At 40.1% G+C, this 18,923-nt stretch overlaps 2 protein-coding genes across 8 annotated transcripts in view; one reads left to right on the top strand and one right to left on the bottom strand.

The window, feature by feature from the left end:
• Nucleotides 1–2,763: 2,763 nt before the first annotated feature.
• Nucleotides 2,764–10,989, bottom strand: bcat1 (branched chain amino-acid transaminase 1, cytosolic). The gene is made up of 11 exons (XM_058624341.1): nt 10,889–10,989; nt 10,455–10,510; nt 8,864–9,064; nt 8,262–8,372; nt 8,060–8,179; nt 7,802–7,962; nt 7,135–7,277; nt 6,804–6,889; nt 5,962–6,102; nt 5,814–5,888; nt 2,764–3,121 (listed from the first exon to the last, which is right to left on the bottom strand). Exons 1-11 carry the CDS (start codon nt 10,947–10,949, stop codon nt 3,083–3,085), a joined length of 1,194 nt encoding a protein of 397 aa, XP_058480324.1. The 5' UTR covers nt 10,950–10,989; the 3' UTR covers nt 2,764–3,082.
• The window catches only part of lrmp (lymphoid-restricted membrane protein), a 27,946-nt gene continuing 19,109 nt past the window's right edge, over nt 10,087–18,923 (top strand). For 6 of the 7 annotated variants that reach the window (XM_058624337.1, XM_058624336.1, XM_058624334.1 and 3 more), the window contains exons 1-12: nt 12,135–12,277; nt 13,234–13,967; nt 14,976–15,086; nt 15,743–15,923; nt 16,289–16,344; nt 16,474–16,549; nt 16,667–16,825; nt 17,102–17,219; nt 17,631–17,681; nt 18,138–18,215; nt 18,414–18,470; nt 18,586–18,645. In XM_058624337.1, the coding sequence (XP_058480320.1) occupies nt 13,283–13,967; nt 14,976–15,086; nt 15,743–15,923; nt 16,289–16,344; nt 16,474–16,549; nt 16,667–16,825; nt 17,102–17,219; nt 17,631–17,681; nt 18,138–18,215; nt 18,414–18,470; nt 18,586–18,645 (1,632 nt within the window). In that variant the 5' untranslated portion in view covers nt 12,135–12,277; nt 13,234–13,282. Of the gene's footprint in view, nt 10,376–12,134; nt 12,278–13,233; nt 13,968–14,975; nt 15,087–15,742; nt 15,924–16,288; nt 16,345–16,473; nt 16,550–16,666; nt 16,826–17,101; nt 17,220–17,630; nt 17,682–18,137; nt 18,216–18,413; nt 18,471–18,585; nt 18,646–18,923 lie in introns of those variants that run through there. The other variant, XM_058624331.1, reaches the window with a different exon arrangement.

Raw genomic sequence — 18,923 nt, 5'->3', positions numbered from 1 at the left:
TGAGACCACAATCTCACCCAGAGCTACCGGCGGCCTCCACAGTCACACTGCCGACAACAGAAGACGGGAGGAAAGAGGAGAAGAGGAGAAGAGGAGAAGAGGAAGGGTAAAGACAAGACAAACAGAAAACAAACTGGCCTGAGAGGAGGAAGGGGAAGAAGAGGAAGAGCGCGTCATCAACAACAACAAAAACACAAAGTGGTGCCGAGTTCATTAATTAGAATTTCAAATTGGACAAATTCAAGATGACAGCATTGCACTTGTCAAATCAGATCATGCCCCGGCAGGATGAGAGCGAGAGAAGGAGGCACACAGCTCAGAGCCAAATAGCACTCTTAGTGGTTGAATGGGTGCCATCTCTCTCTCTCTCTCTCTCTCTCTCTCCTTCTCCCGCCTCTCCCTCTCTTTACTTCGACTGATTATGGCTACATCGCCTTCCCTCCATCCCCACATGAATGTCACAGCAGCCTTAACAAGAAATGACAATTAAAACATCATTGACGTCTCAAGGCTGAGTGGGAGCGGCCTGCCTGGGTCCCCGCTTCCTGTCAGGGAGGGTGTGATGGATGGATGGAGGGAGAGACAGAGAGATGGAGAAAAGAGAGATGATACAGGAGATGGAGGAGCTGGGGAAAATAAACCACGAGCGGTTTTAATTGAGAGAAAGATGCTTTGGCATCCAATCTGAGCTCTTACTAAAGCCGACAGAGCTCAATAAAGTGAACTTGGAGGATTGATATGTGTATGTATAATATAATGCATATAGGTTATAAGGGATAGAACAAAGAAAACAACCAGGAAACATATGGTTTACACAATAAACACTCAAAATAACTGTATTATCAGATCACTATGTAATTCTGAGCTCAGGAATCAGATTAAAATGTGTGTGTGTGTGTTTGTGTGTGTGTGTGTGTGTGTGTGTGTGTGTGTGTGTGTGTGTGTGAATGCACTGTAATGATTAAAAGGTTTTGTTATTATGCAAAAACAGATTTTCTCAGCTCTCCTAATGGTGTCACAGCGTCACTGCAATAATTCTGATCTCTGTGAGGCATATAATTGTTCGGCAATATTGTTGTTGACATCATTTTTCAGCTGCATACTTAATATTCAGTCAATCTTATATGGTATCCATTTTTTTTTACCACATATGATGTGCTCAAGGACTGTCTTTGTTTATTCAGACTCAAGTTGTAGGCAGGTTTTGAAGAACGGGAAATATGAAAAATAAAGAAAACGAAAAAAAAGAAAAGCCTTTATACAAACATGGCAATAAAACACCGAGCAGTTTTGACATTGAAGGTTTTCATTAGGGTCCAAAATGACAAACAATAATCATACAACTTGGCAAGGGGTGTCACACAGTCCTGATTGAGTGAAATTATTATTTTATTTTTTTTACTCCATGTGCCACTGGCTTGGAGCAACTACCTGCTCAGACTTTTCTCACCACTACCTCCACACCTGCTGTTCACCAGAAAAATCAACTCACTCTACAGCTGGAGAAAGTAGAATATAAGGATCTAATCTAACACCACCATGATAGTCGCTGTTTTGCTCTTTGGATCATCTGCACGTCCAGTCACACTCAGCTACCTGCTGCAAATATAATATCATTTAGCGACTTCAGTCTTCAAACCTACTGTGTGCATTGTTGTAAACAGTGGGTGGACAATTATCTGTCCAATCGACACTAGTAAATATCGATGAAGCAATAATGTGCGCTTCACTTTTCCTGGAATGGCTTCCAAACTAAAAGCTGTTTAACAGTCTCACAATGTGTCCTCTCCTGCACAGATGCCACTCTGATTAGACTAAATGTAATTTCACCAATCCCTGTGGATGAATAATGCAGTGTGAAGCTCAGTAATGATATTGAATTGAGCATTTTGTTGATATAAAAGCAAAGGAATCTACTCTAGAGTATACGCTGCGGTGAATTTACAGTGGCCATTTACCAGTGTGTGTGTGTATCTGTGTGTGTGTGTGTTTGCACACTTGTGGGACACAGTTGTGCCAACTACCACCGCGACACAAAAATGGAGCTGAGGCCAAAATGAGCTGTCTTCAAAAAGAGCCAAAAATCCTCCTGCTCTCTTGTCTGACATAGTCCCAGGACATGTGAGACAGGAAAAGGCTGCCTCTGTGAAAGTGTCTCTGTGGAGCCTAACGCTGAGTCCTTTACCTTTCTAGAACTCCACTGTATGCATGGATCATCAAGTTTAGTGGTTTAAGATATAGGAACATCTGTGCAGAAGTAAATCTGAAATGGCACTCCACATTGAAGTCAGTCAATAGAAAAAAAGCAGTGTCGATAGATGTTAATTAAATAGAACCAAATATAAACAAATACAGTGGAAGGGTGATGAAAACAATCCCTATTGTGCTAATCTTTTATTAATCATTTATTAATCTTGTGCTTGCTATGTCACATTATGTCTCAGTTTTGTGTTTCTTTTGTATTTGTTAAATGTGTAAATGTGCACAACTCATTGATTACAAAATGTTTTAAAAGGTTCTTAAACATGAAAGTTTAACTCAACAACTGAAAACTATAAATCACAATACTGTACAGTGCAAATATAGATGAGTTATTATACATAAGTATCAACTAAAGGTGAAAACCCTTGATTGAATAATGCTTATTGCATGTTTCTAAAATGTGGGGGAAAAACCCCATAAATTATGACTTTAATTATGACATAAATCATGGGAGTAAAGTCCCCTTAAAGTTGCTCTGCCACAATCAACACAAAATTCTCTTTTTGCATTACAACTAAAGCTGAAAGATGCAGTAGAAACAGTGGCTGAGACACTGTAAGTTATTGTGCAGTATTGCATGAGACAACTCTTGACTCCTATGCCTACTTTTGTTAATTATTTTGGATATTTGAGTTTTGTCATTAATTAAAGTTTAAAAGGAGCTGAAACTCTAAGACGTGTTCACCACCGAGCCTCTTCATCACTTTGTGATTACAGAAATATTGCACACATTACACACATTACAAGTTAAATATGGCCTCAGTCGGTGTATGATATGTGTTTCCGCTGCATGAGTGTGCTCTGGGCTCCTTTGTCACTGCTACACCAGAAAAGTCCAGTCACTGACTGTCCGGCCATACTGTAAGAGAGCAAAGGTTGTGAAAAGGTCACATGAAAATCTTTGGTCCTCTAAGGCCTGAGGAGTCAAAATAAATCATTTAAAAAACGAACAAAAAAAGAATTCTCATGTCTATAAAGCACTAAAATTCTGCCGCCTGCTGTTGCTTAATTGTGAGCAAAACACAAATCAAAGATGAAATCAAATATCCCCGAGCAAATCTGCAAACTCAGCCACCAACAGAACACAACACAAGCGAGAAAAGGCTGTAAAATAAAAAAAATCAAAACAAAATGTTCCCAATCTATGACAGCTGCAGAGACAAATCCAATTATTTGCGTCTCATGTTGTAAATTTGTTCTAATGGTCGAAGTGAGAAAGTAAATAAATGCCTGCAAAGGGGAAACAAAAGAATGTGATTTCTAATTAACTTGAAAGAGGAACAGCAGGGCGACTTAGTAAACCCATCTTTCATCTGCTGCCTCAGTCCACTCATTTGTTTGCTGCATGTTGTTGTCTTGAAGAAGGGCGGGTGTGTGTGTGTGTTGCTTCCCTCCAAATGAAATGTCAACAGATTTAACAACGCTGCAGACGGAGCACAGCGTTTTCCAGCGTTTTGTCGATTTTATTGTTCATTAAGCTTTGCTGCCGCCCATCACCCCCCTCCTCCCCTCCTAAATCTTCTTCCTCCTCCTCTCCCACTTGTTCGAGGCTTCATTTGCAGCATCTTGGCTTTGAAGATCACAAAAGGCTGAGGCAATAATTAGGTTTGTGCAATTACAGCAAGCTTAATGAGAGAATCCAGGAGTTTGTCTTGGCCCTATCTCCAACTCTCCACACTCAGTGTCATTAGGCTGGCAACTATCTCTCTCTCTCTCTTTCTCTTCTGCTTCTTCTCGCTCTCTCTGAGGAGGAGGATGTTGTACAGATAAAGAGGTGGTGGTGGCGGTGGTCAACACACTTGTAAACACACTTCATATGCATTCAAAGTATGAATGATGGAGAGCAGATTTTAGTCACAACCAGAAAGAAACAAAGTTCAATGAGAAAGAAAGAGGGAAAAAGTTTCAATAGGACACACCAAACTAATCAAAATGTTCAGCACAACAGGTTTATGATCTAACTAGACCAATAAATAACAATGTAACAGGAAGTCATTCAACTCTTTAATTCTTAAAACCAGTCAACAATATTGGTAAGAATAGTTGGAAACCCAAAAGCTGAAGATATGAGATTCTGAACTCCCATTTTGCAGCCTCGTGATTAGCGATTAATACACAGATGTCACTTATATGTGCTATGCTTTATCCATCCATCCATTCATCTTCTACCACTTTATCCTCCACATGAGGGTCGCGGGCAGGGGCCTGTGCCAATCTCAGCTGACATAAGGCGACAGGCAGTTCACCAGTCCCCCTCACCGGTCACTTTCACACCTATGGTCAATTTAGAGAGTCCAATTTACCTAATTCCCAAATTGCATGTTTTTGGACAGCAGGAGGAAACCGGAGAACCTGGAGAAAACCCACACACACACACGGGGAGAACACGAAAACTCCATGCAGAAAGATAAGTTAATAATGAATTGATCTAGTTTCAATGAATTCCTAAAACTAACCCTGTAAAATCCCTTTTTGGAGCTCAGTGGATAATTTGTAACACAGTTAAAGCATCATAATGTTCACTATGTGCCCCATTTCTTTCCACTAAGCTTTAAACCAGGAAGGTGCATTTACCTTAATGTATGTAAATGGGGCACAGACAAAAAAAGGACACTGATTCAGTCTGTGCCTTTCTCTTTGGAGTTTGCACGTTCTCTGCATTTTCTCCACGTTCTTTGGTGTCCGCCCACAGTCCAAAAACATGCAAATTGGACACTCTAAATTGACTGTGAGAGTCTTGGCGACCTGTCCAGGGTGTACCTAGCCTTTCGACCGGTTTCGATGTGGAGGTAGAAGAAGGAAGACATCTACAGCATCTTAGCTTGCCTGTGATCTCAAAACAATAAGAGGGGCTGTGTTCACTGTGAGAGTCAAAGTAAGCATCGCAAACAAATCCATATCCCAGCTAATAATTGCCTCATCACACTGCACAATAACAGAGAAAAGTGCTCATTAACGCAAATCAAGCTCTCAGCAAAATGTTTTATGAAACCTGCAGTGCTGCGTGCACTGAAGGGGCGGCACATTTTTAGGCCATCTTACCAAATCATTACTCATTACCTAATTAGATATTTCACTTAAAGCACTGTATGTACTTGCAGGGAAAATAATACATGTTGTGGGTGTACGATGAACAAGGCCCAATGGGGTTTGCTAAAAAGATCTAATTGTTTTACGTAATAACAGCTCAGATAATAGTCCTACCCTCAATGGATAAATGGTATAGAGAGCTCAGTTGAAGTGAATTCACTGAGATCACTTTTTGATTCGACTGACGTGACAAAGTTTTCACAGTTCACAGTTTCCAGGTTTCGTCATTTAGACCTGCACCTGCTGCCACTGACACTCCAACAGCTATTTTCTGTGCTGCCTTTCGTTCACAATCACAGGATTACAGGCTTTATTGAAAGTCATTCTCAAAACAGAATCTTCAAGGTGACAAGTGTGTGAAGAACACAGGTGTTCAACCATGCTGTTGCTGAGCTTCAGTAAACATTTGTGGTTTGTGTTTGTGTTTGTGTTTGTGTTTGTGTGTGCATCCATCCACCAACCTGTATATCTGTTAGTTCCTTTGCTATTCGTGAAGTCAACGTTGAGTTTTCTCCTTGACATGGGATTTTCAGACTCTGAAACACACACAAACACACAGTTAAATCTGCGTTTCTTGTTGCCATATGATGATGTGCTGCTCTGATGTACCTTTCCCTGGTAGGTAATGTGTCCTATCGGGCAGATAACACAGGCAGTGCCAGAGCCAAACATTTCTTTGACCTGCTGCTGCTTCAGAGCCGAACACAGCTGACCCATGGTCAAGAAGCGCTCCGTCACCTTAATCTCATCCTGGGATCCGAGAAAGTAGAGGAAAATTCAAAGCTTTATTTAGAAAATATAGTCATGCAAACTGATGAACTATCTAATATTCTTTGTTTTACATGGATTTGATTCCCTTTTCTTACCTCAAAGGTATTTTTTGTTCCTCTTCTTTGTTACTCTTTTTTTAACCTTTAACCCTCATCTCCTGTTTTAGTGTGCCACTTTTATGCAGTTTCTTAGTTATTTCATTACAGACACTTTTTGTTTAAATTATCGTGCAGTTGGCACCTATTTTGCAATTTGTGACAAACAGAAAAAAAAATAACTGTCAGTCATCTATGGTGTTGCTCTCTTTCTGAGTCTCCATGCCAACACTCATATCTGAACCAGACTTAAGATTCATTTTTTGGCATCTAAATTAATTTTTCTTGACTTCTTTTACACATGCATACACTGTGTATGTGTGTGTGTGTGTACCTGGTATTCCTTAAGTTGTGGGGACCTAATTCTGTTTACACAGTCACATGATGGGAACCAAAAATCAGGTCCCCATCACGTAAATTACCACATTTTGAGGCAAAGACATGTTTTAAAAATAGACTGAGGTCAGTGACAGGTTATGGTTAGGGTCAGGGGTAAGATTTGGGCACTAGGTCTCCAGGATAATAAATGTAAGTCCATGCAATGTTCTCTAAAGTAATGGAAACAAGAGTGTGTGTGTGTCTCACCCATTTCCTGGTTAGTTCCAGGATGCTTTGTCGAGTTATGCCTGGGAGAATGAGGCCATCCAGTGGGGGAGTTGCGAGCTCCTCTTCTGAAAAAATTAATAAATAATATAATAATAATATAATAATAAATTGATAAATTAGATGATGTCCTGCAGTTGTAACGTGGCTGTTCTGCTACTAGAGGTCACACAGGACAATAACTCTGATACCTGATATCGGATACATGATTTATACACATACTGTATGTCCATATCTTCCATTTTCATCAACCTACAATCAAATCAAATACAGACTGGCAAAAAAATAAACCATGATATTGATGTCTACCAACCACCGTCTTCATTGATCCAGTGCAGGAAGATGTTCATGGTTCCTGCTTCAGTGATCTGATGGTCCTCTCCATACAACCACAGCACTTGCTGGCACCCATAACCCACTGCTTCATACTGAGCAAACAGAGCAGATCCATAATTCCTGCAAACATCCAGGTAAACAAGTTGTTACTTGCTGTTACTTAAAGGTCCAACGTATGTAAGAATGTGTGAGAGTGCAGATTGTAACAAATGCAGGACTCCTCTCACCCCTCCCTCTCCCAAGTGCATCAGGGAACTATACCAGAGGGGATGTTCATTTTCCTTTTTACGTGGTAAGTTTCCACCTCAACTGTTATATTATGTTTATGCTGCGTCCTAATCTGAAAACAGGTTCTGTCAAGCAATATTATCTGACTTGAGGGAGCGTTTGTGTGCATACAGCAGCAGCACAGGTGTGGCCAGGGCAAGATGCATTTATCCTGTCCATTTTTTTGAGCAGTAGAAATCCCTTCTGAAACTATTTGTGGGCACTTTACTAGTGCAAAGTTGTTGTTGCCTCTGTCTGTTGTGAAATAAAATAAATGATACATAAAACATTCTTAGGGGTGATGCAATTTCTACAATAAACCTCCTAAATCTTACATACCAGACCTTTAAATGTGTACAGTGTGTGTCTGTACCTACCCTCCCATCTTGCAGTCTCCTGTTCCTCCTTTCCAGGCCCGTGTGTACTTTGGGTCCGCCCACAGGGAGATAGCCTCTGCCTCATTGTCAAAGTAAGAGCCCACTTGAGACAAGATCACATACAGCAAGGCACGGCTTGGCTTCTTTACACCCAGAGTGGGCTACCCGTGGATGCATACAAGAAATGTATTTTAAACTTAAAAAATTGACAAAATTCAGCCTCTACAAACCATTAACACACCTCACGGCCCTCGTTACCTCAGTGCTAATAAGTGTCGGTCTAATGTAGACACTGGCTGAGTCTGAGCGAGGAACCCAGTCCTGGTCGATCTCTATCAGTCGCCTGATGCACTCCAGCAGCTCTGACTGATCAAAAGCCTGAGGGAGGAAGACAGACATTGTTTGTCCCTCACTCAGCCTTTTACCAGGGCCTCCATTCATTCCATTTCACTCAGCGTACAGGTAGACAAGCTCTTTTAGCAGCGGCGGCCATGCGGTTCATGTTGAGCATTGGTCTAAATAGACGCAGTCGGTCGCCATCCCCGCGGTACGCCTTTAACCCTTCAAACAGCTGGTGAGGAGAGAAAATACAAGACAGAGAAGCACAGAAATGCACACATTCAAAACACATCATAGAAAGAATTGTAAAATAACTGATATTATGTTATATCACATTATATCACTGTGACTATTCCTCAAAGTATTGAGGATATAATATCATTTTCATCCACTTACCCCTGTACAAACACCGGAAATATAAATTGTATACACATTGACACATCAGATAAACTATATAGATCTCAATTAACCTATACCTACTTAAAGCTATAGTGCATAACTTTTAAATGTAAACGGGTGTTTGTTACTTTGAAAACATGGTCAAACGAAAGAGCTAAACAATGCTATACTGAGAAACACAGAGAGAGTCATGTGGAATTGAAATAAAAGTCATAAAAGTGTGTGTCAAAAACAAACACAATTGAATGCATTATGTTTAATCAATGTCGTGATTTAGACCTGAGACTCTCCTCTCAGGTCTGATAAATAGTCAACAATAATAACCTGTATGCCATAGTGCAGTGACGAACAGGCTGGATGCAGTGACAGGTCACCAAAGGGTTTGATGAGTGGAGCCTGCCAGCCTTCCGTCTCACTCCACTCTATGGTCAGCATGTGGTCAGTGAAGACAGTCCCGAAACCAAAACTCCCTCGGTCTGGCTTGGTCTTTAGCGTGCAGGACAGCTGGATAACCAGGTCAGCTGCCTGGTTATGGCAACACAGAGGAGAAAGTGACATTTTAGTATTTATGGAGCGTTGTCATGTGTGTAATGTAAGGCCAAACAACATCTTGCTCTTTATAATCTATAATCTATTATAGCATATGCTGTCCTTTTAACTTTGACCAGTTCAGCAACACTGACTAACATGATCCCTTTCTGAAAGAGATGCCTCTTACTGGCCCATCATTCACTAGGATATAAATTCCATTCAGCTGGGATTAGAGTGTCCCTTTATCCTATACCTTCAGGTGCAGAAGGTTGTTTGTGCCATAATCCCAGATTACAGTACTAGGAAGTGGCAAGTAACCACAGTGCAGCACTTTGTTCAAGTGTTCAGGGTAATGCATCTTTTCAATGTAACATCAAATGTGGAGATTGTTATTGAGATTATCTGTGTCATTTTGTGTCTGCAAGTATAAATAAAATATAAATATATATATATATATATATACTGTGTATATATATTAACTTGGTTGACCTTTGATATCCTAACCACAATAAAACAGTATTTTAGGCTATGCATATTGGCAAATGAGCAATAATCCTTCAACCCTTCACCATTTCCTTCTTCTATTAGATTACACATAGTCCAGTCAGTGTCTATTGAGGATTAAATGGCTATACAGACATTCAACATCTTTCTGGTGTATAAAATAGCAGTGAAAGATGAAAAAAGGAGAGCAAGGCTACAAAGTTCAGTCCGTTCACGTACAGATTAGTTTGTCTTTAAATTGGACTTGGTACAGGCTAGAAAGTTGTGTCAAGGTCTAATAAATTTACAGTAACTCGAAATTGAATTTCCTTTCAATGGAGACAAAAGTCGGTACAAAACTTAAAACATCATCTGCATGTGTGTGTACTCTTTAGATGCGTGTGCACGTCCACCTTAATCTCCTTGTGAGCCTGCTTTCTACTGCTCAGGCGTCCTGGTAGAAAACAAGCAAAGCTCCAGCTACTTAACGTGAGCTGGGAAAGTGGATTTTGTTGAGCAGGCTGCACCAGGAGTGGACGCCCTGTCCTTCACCCAAGAAATGGCAACAAAATGGGACATTACTCTTGTACCAGTAGCCTTCACTGACAGAACGTGGGCTACTACAATTGCTGGGATTTCTTTTGGTTTATCATCATTGGGATAACACTGCTGAATAACTCAAGGCAATTCTGTGTTGCTCTCTCCAGCATGAGGACAACAGGCAGCCCTGAAATATCTTCTCTGTTGAGTAACAGAGGTGGGATTTAAGTGTCAGGAAGCTGAGGAGACATGAAAATGCTGCAGCGAGAGCAGCAGCTGAGGGTAGGTGCTGCTCTGTGCCTTTAAGTCAATGCTACACATTATAAACACAACACACTATAAAAATAATTTGCTTTACTACCATGAAGCTTGGAATTCTGTGATTTGCCATTGGTGTCGTAGAGGGTAGATTCTCCCCTGAAAGCGAAATTTTCAATTTAATTTAAGTATTTGCCAACACTGCATGAGAAAGGCATCATTGGCTTGTCACAACAACAAACTGCTGGAAAAAACACTATAGAAACACATACAACTTATTCCTGTTATTCTTGCCAAACAATAAAGGGAAAGATATTCGAGTCTAAACAAAATTTAAAAACAAACAGACAAAGTTATTCCAGATCATCACAAACAACAAACATTACTGCTGTGATATTTAGCCAAATATAACATCAAATATCTTATTTTAAATGCAGCTACAGTACACAGCACTTCTATGTAGGTCTGTGTAAGCAGACATCAGGATAGGACTATACAGCAGTATTTTAGTGTAAGTTATTAATATTGTGTACTTACACTGAGCGTCAGATAACAGCACAACCTGCGTTATAGCTCCAACACTGCTGTGAACAGTCATCCGGGCCACTACTGTGTGACAATTTACCAGCAGAGCTCGAGGCTGTGTTGCAAATCAAATAGGCTGTGCGCCGTCAAATTCCCACCACTAAACTGCTTACACTGATCACTTAAGTTGAAACCAGTCCCACTGTTTTTGTATGGACTACCAATGGCAAGATCTGGTCCACAAACTCTGCCCCCATAAGCATGTTTGGAATAATATATTTTTTTTCAAATAAGCCTTATGTTCTTAAGGTAAGGGGCTTGCTTTGTGGTGCGGTGGCACCTTGTGACCCAAACAGACAAACCCTCCAGAGCATGTGTTTTGCCTTTTGAAGCAGGAGCTTAGTTCTTAGGAACAACAACATTGTTTCTGGTACAGTACGTCAAGCTCTCTGCAGTCTCATCACTGGATGTCACTAATTCTCTCTCATTTTTGCACATTGGTCTATCTTGACTCGAGGTTCATTTCAAACGAATAATAATTGCTTCTGGGAATTGTCTATTAGTTCTGCACACTGTTCAGGAGGAATATTTTAACAATTTTTGTGCTTACAGAACTGCTTTAGTGTAATGCAGGGAAAGTTAGGACAACTCCAAGAACCCACTACTGAAACAGAACCTGCAGACAGAATTATTCATGGTTAGAACACTAAGTCTATAATAATACAATTATTTTATATTAAACAGAGGTGGAACGAGTACTGAATTAATCTACTCAAGTAAAAGTACCTCTATTTTGATAACATTTTACTTAAGTACAAAAATGTAGAGATTATAATTGTATTTAGTGTGTTTATAAATGTTTGTCAAAACTTCAAGGATAGCCTTTTTCACTCCTCATTGACTGGTTCAGTGGCTTGAAGAACAAATAATATGAAATGTATAATAGTGTGGCCACACGGTGGTATAGCGGCTAGCACTGTTGCCTTACAACAGAATGACCCTGGGTATTCAGATTTCCTCTCACGGTCCAAAAACACGCAGAGGTTGTGTGTGGACACGTTGAACGTAGGTGTGAATGTTATTATGGTTTAAGTATGTATACCATAGTGGGGCCATACATTTGGGTTGTAGAGTTGGTTCTTGTGTTTCTAGATGCTGTGCCTCCTTCTAGCCACAGAGGGGCGGTGTTGGCTCGTTTTTAGGTTCGTGTACATTGACCTCTTCTCTTTTTACTTGTCTCGAGCGCCGAGCTTCAAACTACCGGTGTGCGCGTGCTCTGCATTTGCGTGGACAGCGAACCAAACATTTCATCGTGGAAATATTTGTTCAAACGAGGTTTACAAGGCAACATAAAGCATTCAGTCTGCAGGTGGACAGGGGGTAGAAAAGAGAGGACAGGAGGTGAGTTATTTTGAAAAATCGTGGTCAGGTGTGGATATCTGTGTGCACTTTGGCGCACGATGACGTGGAAAAATAGTTGTTTTGATGGCTGTATTATGTTTCAATATAGTCATGTATTCTGTGTGTTTAGTACAAATATATTATTTTTTTAATATTCGGTTTCACTTAGTTGTTTTTGTAATACATTCCCAGGCGAATGCTTGGCTTAATTAGCTCGTCTGCACACCTGGAACTTAATCAGTGACGTTTTCTTTCATTTCGCCACAATAAGATGCCAAGTTTTAAAATGGCTCCCATATTAGTATTTTGGCCCTCATTTATGGTTTGTGTGGTCTTCTATGTGAAAGATGAAAATGTGGATGCGACACAATTTCTCTTTTTCTTTTCGTTTCCTTCCTTTGCCTCTTCATTTCTGGCGTCCTTCATTTTCCTCTGCTTATTCTGCAATTGGCCACTTTTTTTCCCAACAAGGCCATTTCAGTTTTAAAATTAAAATTAAAAACATGAGTCACATTAACCTCAAGTGTAATGGCTGTAACTACTTTTCTTGATGAGGCAAATGATGATGATGATGATGATGGAACGTTGTTTTTCAGTAAGGGTCTTTGCAAGAGGTTTTTGTTAATTTATTAAATTTTTACGAGAACATCAGATGATTGTCCCAGGTTGTCTGCAGTAATTTGGCAAATTGATCAACATTCAGATGAACACAGGAGGTTCAGGAATAAACATTTTCTTTCCACAGGAATAAGTCTGTCTGTAGATAGACTTGCCAAAGGATGCATTAATTCCTTTGACAGTAATTACCTTCTTGTTGATCCTACTCAGAAAAGTGGCTTTATTTCACAATTCATCTAGCTGTTTTATCAGCTTAGTCTTTTTAATGTTTTTCTGTTTTGTTCCGTTATCTCTGCTATAAACTGTAAACATAATATGCTTGGCTTATTTTTCTCCAGACTTCAGCCTCTCCTGTAACCAGGAATCCAACACTCCGGCCCCAGCAGTATGGACTGTTACACGCCTCAGGCAAGTCGTCGGCACAACCCAGTGGACAGCATCTGCCGCAAACTGCAGACCATTCAGTGGCGGGGTGACCGAGAGCCCAATTCTCCCTTTCAGATTCCCAAGCTCTCCTCAAGCAATTACGACAGCCCTCAGTGTGGCCTTAGGCACAACCTGGAGGCCATCCTGAAGAAAGGAGCGCTCCACAATGATGAGGTGGAGAGGGGAAAGGACATGGTGAAAGGGAGAGGGATGGGGATGCCAACCTCTGCATCCTCCCAGAAGAGCAGCCTGGGTCCCTCTGTCCCTCCTTCAGTGCCTTCAACCCCCGCGTGCACCCCTTCTATACCAGCTAACATTACATACACAATCACTAGCACTCTGGGAGAGAGGAGAGGAGCAGATGGAAGTGATTTAAGTAAATTGAAGACATGGCAGCGATATTGTTCAACACCCACAGGGCAATCCAAAGATTCTCCTTATTTTACATTCACAAAAGGACCTCAGTCTGTGCAGTCACAGAGCGAGACGCCGAGCACGAGCCAGCCTTTTTCTCGGACCTTCACACCAAGTCACAGCACCCACTCTTACAATGTCAATTTCTGCTCTGCAGACACAATAAACTTGACAGAGTGCGAGCTGCCCTACCCTGCTCTAGTTGTCAAAAGACTGTCTATGGGAGATGGAGGTAAGTAGGAGCAGCTGCTGCTTAGCTGGGATGTGCAGGTTGTTACAGACTGACGACACTTAACTTAAGATCGACTTACTTTTAGCCACATATTTTCGTTTTCTTTGCTCAGCAAAGGCATAACAGGTAACAGGACTGTGTAATTCTATTGAAGGGTCTGGAAAAGGCTTGTAAGTAGACCTTAGATTAATTCTGTGTAATCTCACCAGCACAAAATGCATGAAATGCTGATTGATATATCTATGTTTTTAGTTTGTAGACTGAAAGTGTCGTCTTCTAGGAGGTTTTATCTCTTAGCGTTTATGTTTTTTAATGACCTCAAGTTTGATGTTCTTTCTAGGCTTCTCTAGAAAAATAACACAGGGAATGCTACTAAATCAAACATTTTCTCCATAACTTTAGGACAAAAAGCTTTCAGGACACTGAAAGCTTCATTTCTGCCTGGCCTGCACTTATTTTATCAGCTTTATTTTTATATGTATTTTATTTCCATCATATTTCACAATTGGGTTATATTTTAGCACAAAAAACTAAACTTGACACACAGGCTCAGTTGCTCAGAGTTTTCCTTTCCTTTGTTTCATTATAAATTGTTGATGAGGTTATTAAGTATGTCATTGTTTTGTTTTGTTTTATTATTTTGTCACTTATAGTTAAAGTAATGATGTTATGATATGTAATACTTAAATCAGTAACAAGGCAATCAGAGATGGCAGACTTCACCCCATTCACGCAACAAGCCTCTGGCGGCCTCTGCAAGTGCAAGTGTGGAAGCACAAACAGACAGACAGGCACAAGGAGCCACTAAAAACAAAGCAAACTTCACTCCCACTCTATGGGGTGAAGTGATAAGAGTTAATATTGTAACTCTAAACTTTGTTGCCTGGTGTATACAAGGCCATTGTACCATTACACTGGTTGCTATGCCCGAAGTTGTATCATGTGCTCACTCCGTTTCACCACTACTGAGTAGAGTTTGCTTTGTGTGTGTTTCATATTCATGTGCAGGGACATCACAAGCCTCAGAAAACAAGAAGGAGAATATGGCAGAAATCAGCCTCATCTGTGAGGAGAATCTGTTGGACACCATCTTCTATGCCTGTGACACACAGCGTCGAGGTATGTTCATGCACACACGGTCCCTATGGGGCATACAGTGTTATCCAACCAAGACGAATACATCAGCAATGTGACTTATAACTTGTCCGATAATCCATTTTGAGTCCAGCAGCTAGAGGGTAAGTATAGTGTAGTGTCAATAACCTCTTTCTTCTCATGCCAAGAACCTCCCAAGTTCTCTCATGTGCTGAGTAGGGACTGTGCTCTTATTCTATTGATTTTCTGGAGAGAGTCACCTTGTACAGCAGAGGTTTGAATTTGCCTTATTTTGAGGGTGTGTGTTTATTATCTTTCACATCGTAGTTTGTTCATGTTCATGCCAGGTTATATATTCATCTCTTTTTTGCTTTTCAAGTGATAGTCAAGTGAGTCCATATTTATATGAAATAATTGTAAAACTTGTAAAATCTTCAGCACTTTTGTCAAAATAGAGCATATTTCTGTTTAATTCAGCTTGGTAAGGACTACTGTGTGTGAACAGGGAAGTAGTAGATGTACCTGTTTAAAACTTAGCGGGTTGACTTTGCATTGAAACGTTTCTTTCATGTTTAAAGACTAGCAGTGAAGTCAGCATTGATAATAGCATGAATCACAGTTGAGGTTTTAAAAGGGTAGAATTGTCCAACAATTGATTTTCTTGAAATGTCATTTTCAAGGTAAAGTGTTTGTATCTCACATTGTGGACTATCTGCGGCACACCACCAGTCGAAGCTCCGAGGACAGTGGACTGGATGAGCTTTGCAACATGCTGGATCCGGAACAAAAAGATGTTTCCATTGACCTGGACACCTACCATGCTGTCATGAAGGAGTGGATTGATGACTGCCGCAATAACAGGTAAATGCAGATGTGCAAACCCAACATGTTTGCCGTTTCATTACAGCAATTTCCTCTTGTGCCATCGTTTTTGTGCTTTCTTTTTAGACTCTTAGAGACCTGGTAATATTTTCTTTTTGTGTTATGTAAGGAGATAAAGTGGGCGGTGTATATTTCAAAGGTGAGATAGTTGGTGACTATTTTTGCTGTAGTTCTACATTTTCAGCATTCTGTTTCAATTCTTACCTACATTAATTTAATGCAGTCGAAAGCCAAACAATCGTTGCTTCATTTCCAGCGTACGAGGAGAGAGATTGATTAAAGATTTGCACCAATGATCATAAAAGTAACCGATATGGATGTTTCTGTTTGTTTGTTTTTTGCAGTGATGAAACAAATGACTTCACTCAGGACTCTGTGAAACCTAGAGACTGCTTGTCTGGTGAGTTTCCATGTAAAGAATCTCATGTTTGCTTTCACTCTACATGTAATATAACTTACACTTGGAACCTTATAGATTATGTGCTTTGTTTTTACAGTATACATATATGTGTGTGTGTGTGTGTTTTAGCAAAGAGGTCAATGCTGCTCAATATGACCTCAGGAAGTTTGGAGGCCTTTGGAGGGGAAGCATCCAGACTTGAGTTGTAAGTGATGTGTCAAATTGTGAGATTTGTCAGTATTGTGTATCACCACCCAATCTATGCAGTTGAGCGGCATATTTCCTTTACTGTGTGTGCATGCTTGTGTTTTTCACCTCTCAGTGAAACGTCAGAGCTGGTGTATTGTGTTGCTGACCTCCAGATGAGTAACCAGAAGCTTCAGGAGGAAGTGAAGAAGATGAAGCTAGTGGTGGAGGGCATGGAAGACACAAACCAAAAGCTGGCAGAGGAAAATGAGGACCTACGCAACCAGACCAGGGTGTAAGATGCTTTTACAAAATCTAATAAATAAGATCTTAGGTCTGAAGAAGGACATGGCCTCAAAACTTAACCTGGTCAGCAATAAAGTGCAGCAAACTGATATGCAAACACATTTTGCTACTTTATTTTGTCCATCTTTGCCCAGCACCCAGTGTATTTAATTTGGAAGTGCATGCATTTGCAAACCATTTGTGGTTCTAGCATAGTCTCACATGGAAACATGTACTGTAACTCACATTGTTTTATTGAATTCCCTCTTTCTTTCATCTTGCACAGTAACCAGCAGCTGGCCCAGAAGGAGAAACTGCTGAAGGATGAGGTGGAGGAGATGAAGGCAACTCTGAGCTGTACTGAGGAAGGCAGAGCTCGTGCCTCCGCACACAGCAAACATGTGGTCAGTCAAACCTTCTGCTCACATGCTCAGACAGAATGTCTGTTTTATTATCATGAATCCATTTCTAGACAAAATCACCTGACATATACTGTATTGTAGAACTAAAGCATTAGCTGTTATTGACCTCATTTGGATTGAATAAAACTCCTTTATGCAGGTTATATTTTTCAAAGCTCTATCACCTTGTCTCAAGTTGCTTCTTTTGACTAAAAGTAGAACAGTCTTTTTTTTATATAGCAGTAAAACGATTTTTTAAACCATAATTGTTTTACATGTAAGATTCAATATGGAAAATGGTGCAAACTTTGCACAATAATATGGCGACTCAGCCTTGTCCTTAAGTGTTTGGTACTATGTTGAATATGTTATATTTAAAGTGAACAGAGTCTGTTTTGATTTTTTTCTTCTTAGGAAAAAGAGAACCAGGGTCTCATTGCCAAGATTGCCTCTCTTCAGGAAGAGGTACTTCACCGTCTAAAAATTTTGTCTTTTTTCAATAATAACCAATCTTTACAGGGCCTCAGACGTTTTTTTTTTATTATTATTTTATTGTTACTATTGAAAATATGGTGTTAAAACAGATTTTCCCTGACAGTTTGACTTCGCAGCATCACTGCTTAATGACTTATAACAGGTATGAGGGTGATGAGAACAAAATTTAACTGGCTGAAGACATTGTTGATGGAAGTATAATGGTAGACAGTAGGGAAAAGAATATAACTCTTTAAATCCTGCACTTTTCTGTTTTAGACATATTTTGTATTTTTCAGTTAGACAGAAATGGTGTTGTATCTTTGTGATTGTATTGCAATAGCTGTATCATATTGTCATTTTGGTCCTCGTCAGTGTATAACGTTACACGTTTGACCATGGAAGTATGTGAATGATTGTGGTAACTCCCCTCTGATGGTTCCTCAGAACTTCAAGCTCACCATGGAGATAGATGATCTTCAGAGAAGAATAGCAGGGCTGTGTGACATTAATGCTGACCTTCAGGTACCTTTTTTCTATCTGTGCAATTTCATTTTTATGTTTTCCTCTGCAATGTTACATCTATACTTGGACTTGTGAGGGAGGAAGGTGGTTACACAATCAACATGCCTGAGTTCTTGTAGTAACTCCATCTCAATCATATAAGAAATTCTACCTAAAGCAAACTACCTTTTTATTTTAATTTTGCTAATCTCTCCTCAGGTGCAAATTCACTCTTTTGATGCTGTTGTCAGTGACAAAGAGACTGTGATACACGAGGTCAGTGCTTTGTTTTCATTATCCATTTTACTGTTACTGTAAAGAAATCCTTTTTTGGGTTTGCACCTAAACCTTTACATCTAACTGGTCATGTTTCCTTTGTCCCCTTTCACAGAAAAGCAAACAGATAAATGAGCTGAAGGCAGCAGTGGAGGAATACTCCTCCATCACAGAGGTCAGTGAGTTGTGCTTTACCTCATGCCCTGTGCATCTCCTTCACATTGAGGAAATGGATGCTCTTTTACTGCTTGTATGTGTCTGATCTCTTGGCGCTTGGAAAAAAAAAACCTAATCAGAGAGTATCTGTTCTGGTTCTTGCTTGTTTTTAGTTCATGCCAAAGCAGCCATGTTGTACTCTGCTTAATTTCAGCATCTCCCTTTAACATTCAGTGTGTTATCAGTATTTTGGTTGTACAGTACATGGAATCACACACAGACAGAAAATGAATTATG

Source organism: Solea solea, chromosome 3 (assembly GCF_958295425.1).
Source record: "Solea solea chromosome 3, fSolSol10.1, whole genome shotgun sequence".
NCBI classification, from domain to species: Eukaryota; Metazoa; Chordata; class Actinopteri; order Pleuronectiformes; family Soleidae; genus Solea; species Solea solea.
This window is presented reverse-complemented; position numbering and strand designations above follow the sequence as displayed.

Coding starts and splice junctions, on each gene's coding strand:
- bcat1 (XM_058624341.1), bottom strand. CDS start 10,949: ATGACTGTTCACAGCAGTGTTGGAGCTATAACGCAGGTTGTGCTGTTA. Junction 10,511..10,888: donor GCTGTTATCTGACGCTCAGT/GTAAGTACACAA, acceptor TTTCGCTTTCAG/GGGAGAATCTACCCTCTACG. Junction 8,373..8,863: donor CACTGCACTATGGCATACAG/GTTATTATTGTT, acceptor TCTCCTCACCAG/CTGTTTGAAGGGTTAAAGGC.